General features: G+C 43.6%; 1 protein-coding gene across 1 annotated transcript; it reads right to left on the bottom strand.

Annotated features, from left to right (window-relative positions):
• Window positions 1-457: 457 nt before the first annotated feature.
• STARD6 (StAR related lipid transfer domain containing 6) lies at window positions 458-9986 on the bottom strand. Its single transcript, XM_081881714.1, has 7 exons — window positions 9850-9986; window positions 8811-8904; window positions 8440-8489; window positions 5895-6021; window positions 3545-3662; window positions 2200-2293; window positions 458-628 (listed from the first exon to the last, which is right to left on the bottom strand). The coding sequence occupies exons 2-7, from the start codon at window positions 8898-8900 to the stop codon at window positions 472-474; spliced, it is 636 nt and encodes a 211-aa protein (XP_081737840.1). The 5' UTR covers window positions 8901-8904; window positions 9850-9986; the 3' UTR covers window positions 458-471.
• Between the last annotated feature and the right edge of the window lie 16 nt (window positions 9987-10002).

Genomic DNA, 10002 nt, shown 5'->3' with positions numbered 1-10002 from the left:
TTGTGGGGGAGGAAGGGAAAGGAGAATGTTAGCCGCTTTGAGACTCCTGAAGGGGAGTGAAAGGCGGGATATCAAATCCAAACTCTTCTTCTTCTTCTTCTTCTCTTGGCCAGGTAACAAAAGCCCATTCACTAGTCCAACAACATTTGGAAGACCTCATGCTCCTCACCCCTGCCATAACATGAAGTTTCACTCAAGGTGATTTAAAGGTAGCTATATGTTTTCTTCCCAGTTCTTAATGCAGAGAGGGTGGTTGTTTCCATCACATACTATCTGTAAGCTTCCTTGTGTCTGCCCACTTCTGGAGACCCAACTCTAAATGAGATTGATCTTTGCCTGACCCAACATGGCAACTTCTAAATGGTCCACACTGAGCTTCACTGAGCACACTCTCTGAGCCTTTACATTAAACCAAACTTCAGTGACAGTTGTGCACTGCAAAGAACCTTCCATCCACTCTCTGGTAGACTTTTATAGGGTGTTTCCCTTCAGTGACTTAATTCCAGCTTTGAAATCCATGATCATGTTCATGATGCTCATTGGCATAACCGAATCTATGACAGAAGGCATTAACTTCCCTCCTAAGTCCACCTGGACAATCGCCACAAACTTGGAGTGCTCTGGGTTGCTGAAAGAGAGGAATTGTTTTTTATCCATTAAGAAATCGGAAATTACACACAGTTCTAGGACACTATAACCCGGTCGTAGTCAGCATTACTACTTTGTCATTATGTTTGGCACTAATTTCTACTAACTCAAGCAAACGAGACAGTTTTTCTCTGTGACAATAACCTCAAAGCATTGCTTTATTAGATTTCGTATGCACCCTGTACCATAAGGTCCCAGGGAGAGTTACAACAATTAAAATATACCCTTCTAAAAACAAACAGTTCCAATTATTGGAAGGTGGGAGGGGGAAAATAAAACTGTTAACAGTGAGAATTGAACAGTACAAACTCAGCAAGAGATGGGACCCACAGAACAGAACCAAAGAGTAAATTCAGCAAAAAGCTTCCCTTCGCTATACACTTAAATCATTTCCCCCTGCCTTGAACTCTGGAAAGCCTCTGCCAGATGGACCAATGCTATTCTAGGCTGCATCAACAGAAGTATAGTGTCCAGATCAAGGGAAGTAATAGTACCACTCTATTTTGCCCTGGCCAGACCACACCTGAAATTCTGTGTCCAATCCTGGGCACTATAATTTAAGCAGTTTGTTGACAAGCTGGAATGTGTGCAGAGGAGGGCAACCAAGATGATCAAGGGTCTGGAAACTAAGCCTTGTGAGGAGCGCTTGAAGGAGCTGGGTATGTTTAGCCTGGAAAGGAGGAGACAGAGGAGATATGATAGCCATCTTCAAATAAGGGCTGTCACATGGAAGATGGAGCAAGCTTGTTTTCTCCTGCCGGGAAGGGTAGGACTTGAACCAATGGCTTCAAGTTACAAGAAAGGAGATTCCAGCTAAACACCAGGAAGACGACAGTGGAACAGTCTCCCAAGGGAGGTGGTGGACTCTCCTTCCTTGGAGGTTTTTAAGCAGAGGTTGGATGGCCATCTGTCATGGATGTTTTAGCTGAGATTCCTACATTGCAGGGGGTTGGCCTAGATGGACCTCAAGGTCCCTTCCAACTCTTCTATGATTCTATGCTTCTATGATTTGGTAGGGCATCTTCCTATGCTTCTATTCATGTAACCAAACCCCACTACAACTGACACAATCAAGTTATGAAGAGCTTGTGAGGAGAACCTGAGCTTACAGGGTTAAACAGCTCAGAGTGTACGCACTGCCCACTGTTGGGAGGAGGGAGACCCTGCGTCATTTCCGAGTGTCTCCAGTCTTTGTTCTTGTTCTCTACTTTCGCTTTTGAGGAGAGAGGACGTGTTTTTCAAGATGCTGTTCGCTGTGATAGATAATGGATAGTCTGCTGTAAATAAACTGCTTCTAGCTGCTAATATCCTGAGTGGACTTTATTTTAGCACACTGAAGAAGCTTTGCAGCTTTCTCTTGCTGCTGCGTAAACTCTGCGTTTTTTGCTCAGAGCCTTTGGAATGTGGCCTTTGAAGTCCAGCAGAGCTGCGTAGCCGAAGTGGGCTGGACGCCAGGACTTATCTGAGCAATAAATCTACTATCTTCTGCATCCCAGCTTGGAAGCCATCATGATGATTTACCCTTTCCTGCAAATTAACAGGACCACTTACCCTGGTATGGGACAGCATGCATAGCCAGAAGGGTAGTTTGTTCCACGCACATACTTTGGAGTTGGAGGAAAGGCTGGGTGGTCTATACTTACAGCTATGGGGGAGAACAAAACAGAATTTAAAACCTGCTCCACCAGCAAGCATGGTGACCCAAACATACGTCCAAGCAACAAATCACCAATTGGCACTAAGAATAAAAGAGCAACATACTGTGTGTGTATTAATAATATTTTTTTATTTACAGTGGTACCTCGGGTTAAGTACTTAATTCGTTCTGGAGGTCTGTTCTTAACCTGAAACTGTTCTTAACCTGAAGCACCACCTTAGCTAATAGGGCCTCCTGCTGCTGCCGCGCCACCGGAGCATGATTTCTGTTCTCATCCTGAAGCAAAGTTCTTAACCTGAAGCACTATTTTTGGGTTAGCGGAGTCTGTAACCTGAAGCATATGTAACCTGAAGCGTATGTAACCCAAGGTACCACTGTATACCCCGTCCTTCCCGGTTTAGGAAACCAGACTCAGGGTGGCTAACAACAAATTTAAAACACTTAAGTGATGCAACAAAAAACAGCATAAAATACAGTATAAAACATGAATAACAATAATTTCAGAATTCAAAAATAAATTTGGGGGGAAATCCATCCAATAAACAGATGATCACTAGGGCTAGCTGGCTAAATTAGTCCTATTTGGGCCAGCGAGGAGACCAGGGGAGAATTTGCTGTGGGATCCCAGAGTGGGCAATCTTCATAAAAGGGGAGGGAGAGGGAAGGAAGGGGAATAAAAGATCAGGCTAAATTCAAATTGAAAGTTACAGGACAAGGATAACTGTGACTTTAAAGATGAATGGGAACCCTTTACAAAGTATCTGAAGATGCAACAAAGTGAACTGGACTCCTTGGCAGGTTTTGAATAAACATTCACAAACTTTTTATTGATAATAATCAGCTAAATAGTTTGAGGATCTATACAACTTTGTAACCTGCAGAAAACAGCAGTCTCAGAGAAACCAAAGACTGGAACTGAGGGAAGTCGGGGGGTGGGGGTCGGGGGGTTTTGTGGGGGAGGGTGGGGGAGGGAGGAAAAATGGGGGGGGGACAAGGACGATATGTTTTTGGATAATATGTCTTGTTTTAATTTTGAATAAAAAAACTTTAAACAAAATAAAATAAAATATTGTGATTATGTGGGGTGGAACTTACCTGCCCCCTCCCCCAATATTTTATTCAAGTTGGTACCCCTGCCCACTAGTGTATTCTACTGAGGGGAATCACCAGGTTCTAAACTGGTTATGTGTGAAATCCATTTCTTAACCCCTTCCCAGCAAGCAATATTACTATACTTACAGTTTGTTGTCAATAAATCTCCATCGTATGTCTTAACATGCAGCAAGTAGACAAAGTCCCTTGGCGTAACCAGTCCCAAGCCGTAACTGTGTGTAATACTTTGGTAAACAAAAGTGTCCTGTAGCAAATACAAAACAAACAAATAAATAAACAAATTGTTAAAAGCATTGGGCCAAAACTTCCTTGGCTGCATCTGGGTAACCTGCCTACCAGAAAAACAAGTTGAAGAGTCTTGATATTGAGCTTTGTCAGCAAAATGCCAGGCTTCACCAGCAAAAAGCAACACTGGCATTTTAAAGCATGCAGGCACTGCTGATGCTCAGCTCAGAGTTCAACATAGAAACACTGCTTTTCACTGAAGAGTGAATAGAAATCCTTTCAGTAAAATGACTGAGCAACTAAATAAATTATAGTGGTACCTTGCTTCTCAAACGCCTTGGTACTCAAACAACTCAGAACCCAAACACTACAGCAAGTGTTCCGGTTTACGAACTTTTTTGGGAAGTCGAACGTACTCCGTTTTGAGTACCACACTTCCGTTTTGAGTGTTACACTGACAATTTGAGTGTTACGCTGAGGTCTGTCTGTTTTTGCGGCTCTTTTGTTTTTGTGACTGTGTGGAACCCAGTTCAGCTACTGATTGACTGATGGTTTGATTGATTGTGTGACTGCAGTACATTGTTTCTTGTTTTCATTTTATGGATCAACGGTCTCGTTAGATAGTAAAATTCAGGTTAAATTGCTGTTTTAAGGATTGTTTTTAAAAGTCTGGAACGGATAAATCCACTTTGCATTAATTTCCATGGGAAAGTGTGCCTTGGTTTTAGAACGCTTTGGTTTTGGAACGGATTAAGTTTGGGAACCAAGGTATGGAATGGATGGGGGTGTATGGAATGGATTACTGTATGGAATGGATATGGATCGAAAACAGGTAACCAACCTCATACTATGTGTCTCCAACACTTCCTAAAGACACCCCGTTTCTGCAAACATGACAGTTCTTACCTTCCTATTCATTTCTTCCTTATTTTTTCCTGGCTTTTAAAAGTGTTGCCCCTGCCCCAATCTTTCTAAGTAGTTTCAGAACAATTGGACGGAAGGACACTAATACATTTGAGAAAAATGGATTTAAAAAAGGAAAAAAATATTTTGTGCAGGTGGGATGGCTTACAGTACAATCCAGCCCAAAGATGCACCAGGATGCGGGAGTTTGGATTCAGCAAATCTTGGGCTTTTCCAGCTAAGCTGGCGATACAACAGTGTAAGTCTCTCACCCAGAGCTAAACTAGCATAAATCCCCCCCAAAGGGGAGCGTTATGGGGAAGTGTGGGAACACAGCAGATAGAGACTTACACCTCTTCCAAACCCTTTTCAGCTCAATCACATGACCTAGCAACCCAGCGGAACTTAACCAGGAAAAAAAAGATGGTTCAAGTCAAATTCCTTCAAATCCCTCATTAACGAGAGGTAAAAAATGCTGGCTTTCCATAGTTAGGAAAGCTCTGCCAGGGAAAATAAGATCCCTCCTTCCCACATGTTTGAGGACAAAGTAGTAGGCTATTGCCGTGTGTGTAGCATACTAAAGTCAGAAAGGGATTGCTTTCACTAACTTTCCTGAACAGTAGCTATATTGGTATGTTATTTTTGAAGTGTAGAGCTTACTTGCTATGTCTTTAAGAAGTTGGCAGGTATGGCCTTACATGCCACGAAGCATTATGGGTTGCATCCTATGAAATCATCCTTTAGCCAGCTAGCCCTGGTAATCATCTAATGTTTACTGGATGGATTTCCCCCCTAAATTGATTTTTGAATTCTGAATTTATTGTTATTCACGTTTTATACTGTATTTTATGCTGTTTTTTGTTGTTTCAATTAAGTGTTTTAAATTTGTTGTTAGCTGCCCTGAACCCAGTTTTCTGAACCGGGAAGGGCAGGGTATATATAAAATTATTATTATTATTATTATTATTATTATTATTATTATTATTATTATTAAGCACAATGACTTCTGCTTGTGCAATGGGATCCCCTCTTCTCTCGCTGGGTACCCACCAATCTGCTCCAGGAGATTGACGGGAAACCAAGAACGTATTGAGGAAGGGAGAGGAACTCCTGCCACACAGGTAGAAGTCCTTTCACTAAGGAGACAACTTCTTTAGATGCAACCCTAAATAATGTAACAAAGATGCATCTATGAAAATCCAGACTTTTTTACAGCAGCCAAAGGCACAAGACCTTTTTGTCCCCCATTTCAGCTCTGCCAGAAAAGCCAAAGTAATGCCTAGGCTAAGGGGGGGAAAACCACAAACACACCCCAGAACTTCAAAACCCCATTAACTTATGGAATCACCTGGTCAATTGTATCTACAAGTTTGTACGACTGTACTGCTCTGTCCCACTTGTTGCGGTACTCAGCCCGGAAAATGAAGGGAAAGAGTTTAGGAGCCGGTACTTCCACTAGGGCTTCAGCACGATATCTAGGTTAGATACGGAAACAGAGGTATTTGAGAGGTGTTTGGTTTGTATCGGGAATTGAGGAGCAGTTCTACGCACACAGAAGAATGAGGCAGTAGAACAAAGCAGTATAATTTTAGACTGGCATGGGTGGGGAAGGAAGGCAGGCACTTGTGATTGGAATTTTATGGTCTTAGACACATGTTAAATGTTCATAAGTGTACCAACCAAGCACATACATAGATCAGCACAGGAAGTCCGATCTGGAACCATTTTGATTCCCAAACTGTCCCAAACTGACCAAATGTTTTCTCTGCAAGGTCAAAGGAAAATGGAAAAGCCTCCCCATTGTCTTTTCCTTCATAAAGCCTGTCTTAAGGGTATGTCTGTGTTTGAATAGGGTGTGAACGGGTGACATGGCCCAGGGACTAAGTATGGTATTTATCATTACAAAAGACTAGCCGGGCTCCCCAGGCAATCCAAGCAAGTAACCTGCCAGACAGGAGATAAACAACAACAGGAGAAAAACAATATTCAAATTTCTGTTTTAGACCGCCTTTTCTGTGATGTAGGTGTGATGTATCTGAGGGGTGGTCTTAGGTTACACCCCTTCTGTGATGTATGTATGATGTTTCTGGGGGTGGTCTTGATCTATAGGGTGGCAATTTCAAAAGTCTTTATAAGGCCTTGCACGCCATTTTTCTGGGTCCCTCCTCTCTCCTGCGGATGAGGCGAGCACCCTGTTGCAACAGATCAATAAAGATCAAGCTTACTAGCTGCTTTGCTTCTCAGTATTCTCTGGTTGGCCTCTGTTATTGTCTCCTACCAATAAGGAACCTATGTAAGGGCTCTATATGGGCTCTTGGATACCCCATAAGGGAAAAGGGCAATTTTTTTGTTTACAACACACACTGATGTATGAATGAAAAGAGAGAACATCTAAGGCAGCCTTAGCTGGGACTTGTCTCCTGCCTGACACCCTGGAGAGCTGATGCCAGTCAGTGTGGACAATATTGGGCTAGGTAGACTCGTGGTCTGACTTGATACAAGGCAACTTCCTATGTTCCTGATAATTCATTCATAGAATCGTAGAACTGGAGAGTTGGAAGTGACCACAAATGCCATCTAGTCCAACCCTCTGCATTGCAGGAAGGTCAACTAAATCTTACATGATTTGGAAGCCACAACTAGTGAAGAATGCACCATCCAGACTGTTCACAGGAGCAGGCTACAGGCAACATGCCATCCGCCTCTGTTGAGAGAGCTACACTGGTTGCAATAAGCTACCACTCCAGGTTCAAGGCTCTGGGTGTAAATAATCTGGGACCTCCAGATTCCTTATGCTTCATCTTGATCACTGAGATTCCCTGAGGGTCATAGAATCATAGAGCTGGAAGAGACCACAAGGGCCATCGAGTCCAACCCCCTGCCAAGCAGGAAACACCATCAGAGCACTCCTGACATATGGTTGTCAAGCCTCTGCTTAAAGACCTCCAAAGAAGGAGATTCCACCACACTCCTTGGCAGCAAATTCCACTGTCGAACAGCTCTTACTGTCAGGAAGTTCTTCCTAATGTTTAGGTGGAATCTTCTTTCTTGTAGTTTGGAACCATTGCTCCGTGTCCGCTTCTCTGGAGCAGCAGAAAACAACCTTTCTCCCTCCTCTATGTGACATCCTTTTCTATATTTGAACATGGCTCTCATATCACCCCTTAACCTCCTCTTCTCCAGGATAAACATGCCCAGCTCCCTTAGCCGTTCCTCATAAGGCATCGTTTCCAGGTCTTTGACCATTTTGGTTGCCCTCCTCTGGACACGTTCCAGTTCGTCAGTGTCCTTCTTGAACTGTGGTGCAGTCAGCCTTTACTAGAGACCATGCCATTAGTTCGGAAGGCCCTGCCCTGTGGAACTCCCCGCCACTAGACGCTCAGCAGGAATGATTCCTGCCTACTTTTAGAGGGTCTGTTGAAAACTGTGTCATTCAGACAGTCCTTTGGAACGTGATGTTTTCCTACCCACCAACAACCAGCTTCTACTGAGGCTTCTACCCACATTGCTATAATCTTGCATGTTGTATATTGCCTTGCTGTGTCTTTTATGAAAAGTGTGGCTTGTAAATGTTTAAATAAATGTTTAAATAAATAACGAAACAAAATTAGTTTTTTTTTTTAAAAAAAAACTAAGCTTCCACCTTATAGCATGGCATTTTGGGATCCATGTGGCATTTAACACGGCAACTGACTGGCATGAAAAATTCAGGAGTCCCTGGGATGGGGGAGTGACTACTGAATCAGTTTTGAGGTCCGCAGTATGGACATGTCCATCATTAATAGTTCTGAGGATGGGGAAATCCTTTGTATTGTGCTTTTGCCCATTGGTGCTGCTTTTCAGAGTGAGTGCATGGAAGGAAATACACAGGAACCAAAGCCCTGTTTACTTACAGAGTTCCTGGGAAATCTGTTGAAGGTCTTGCCGACACTGACATTTGTTTCTCAGGTTGACAATAAAGGAAAGGAAAAAACAATAATCAAACACCTCTGAAATATCTGTAACTTTAAAAAAAAACAAACCCCAATTTTAAAAAATTGTTTTACTTCTAGATCAGGTTCTAAATACTCTGGTTGCCTGTGAGAAATAAGAGCTGCCTGCAAATTGACCAGGCATCTTGGGATGTTTCCTTCTTCTTTTTAAAGGTGCAATTATTTATCAGCAGGGTGATAAAAAAAGAAAAACCTGCCATGGGCTAATAACAGTTTGGGGCTTAACAGCAAGAGAGAAATAGCTGAAACAAGATGAACTGCATTGTTCTTACTGCACTTTTCACCACTTTCCATCCCACTGGATCATGCAGGTACGAGAAAATTTTTATGGAGAGGCCCTCTGAAAGTTTCTTATAGTCCATCTATCTGTGAAAATGGCAAAGCAAAGGACAAGTAAGTGTCGCAAGGACAGAGGATGGGGATACAGCACGTTTTATTCATTCCACAGAGCACCTTAACGGTGTAGGGTGTGACAGCACTAGAAACATTAGGCTGTTCTATATAGAAATAAAGGGATGTGGGTGGTGCTGTAGGTTAAACCACAGAGCCTAGGACTTGTTGATCAGAAGGTCGGTGGTTCGAATCCCCGTGACGGGGTGAGCTCCCATTCCTCGGTCCCAGCTCCTGTCCACCTAGCAGTTCGAAAGCATGTCAAAGTGCAAGTAGATAAATAGGAACCGCTCCAGCGGGAAGGTAAACAGTGTTTCTGTGCGCTGCTCTGATTCGCCAGAAGCGGCTTAGTCATGCTGGCCACATCACCCGGAAGCTGTACGCCAGCTTCCTTGGCCAATAGAGCGAGATGAGCGCCGCAACCCCACAGTCGGCCACAACTAGACCTAATGGTCAGGGGTTCCTTTACCTTTTAAGCTACTGAGGGTAATGGGGCCCTTTATATGTGCAGCTGTCCTTTATCAACAACAAATTGTCGCTGTTTTTGTGTGTGTTGAATATATGCTATATGGTAATTGATGGACCTAATAGGTATGTAAGTTTTATTTTGTTTTTTATCTTATATTTTGGAAATGTACATCCAGGTGCTTCCCCCCCCCTTTAATTATTTTGGGGGGCCCCAAGAGAGTGGGGCCCTAAGTTATAGCTTGCTTAGCTTTATACAGTACGTAAATCCAGCACTGCCCGTATGGTACAGCTGCATTTTCCTGCACTGATTCCCAGGGTCCCTTCTATTGAAACTATGAATCCCAGTTCCTCTTGCGGGCTAAATTCCCATCGCTTTCCCGGCTTCAAGAAGGCGGCTCGCCTCTCGGAGGCGTCTGCAGGTGCTGCTGCAACAGAGCCGCACCAAGCGCTCACCTGGGTCTCGTCGCTCGCATCCCTTCCAGTCTCCGCATTCCCGGCTGCAACTCGCGTTTCTCCTCGGTGGGGGGCGGTGTGGCTCAGCAGCATTGTGATGCGTTCGCCCGCGGGGCGTGCCGGGAGTTGTGGTTCGCAGGGGCGCTTGCTCTC

This window comes from Podarcis erhardii (assembly GCF_964252035.2).
Source record: "Podarcis erhardii genome assembly, chromosome: 11".
Taxonomy (NCBI): domain Eukaryota; kingdom Metazoa; phylum Chordata; class Lepidosauria; order Squamata; family Lacertidae; genus Podarcis; species Podarcis erhardii.
This window is presented reverse-complemented; position numbering and strand designations above follow the sequence as displayed.

What these genes read in the sequence shown, in the direction of transcription:
- STARD6 (XM_081881714.1), bottom strand. Translation starts at nt 8,900, where the DNA reads ATGGACTATAAGAAACTTTCAGAGGGCCTCTCCATAAAAATTTTCTCG. An exon ending in GGAAAGTGGTGAAAAGTGCA is followed by an intron (nt 8,490 to 8,810) that starts GTAAGAACAATG and finishes TGTCAACCTGAG; the next exon opens with AAACAAATGTCAGTGTCGGC. An exon ending in AGATTTATTGACAACAAACT is followed by an intron (nt 2,294 to 3,544) that starts GTAAGTATAGTA and finishes TCTCCCCCATAG; the next exon opens with CTGTAAGTATAGACCACCCA.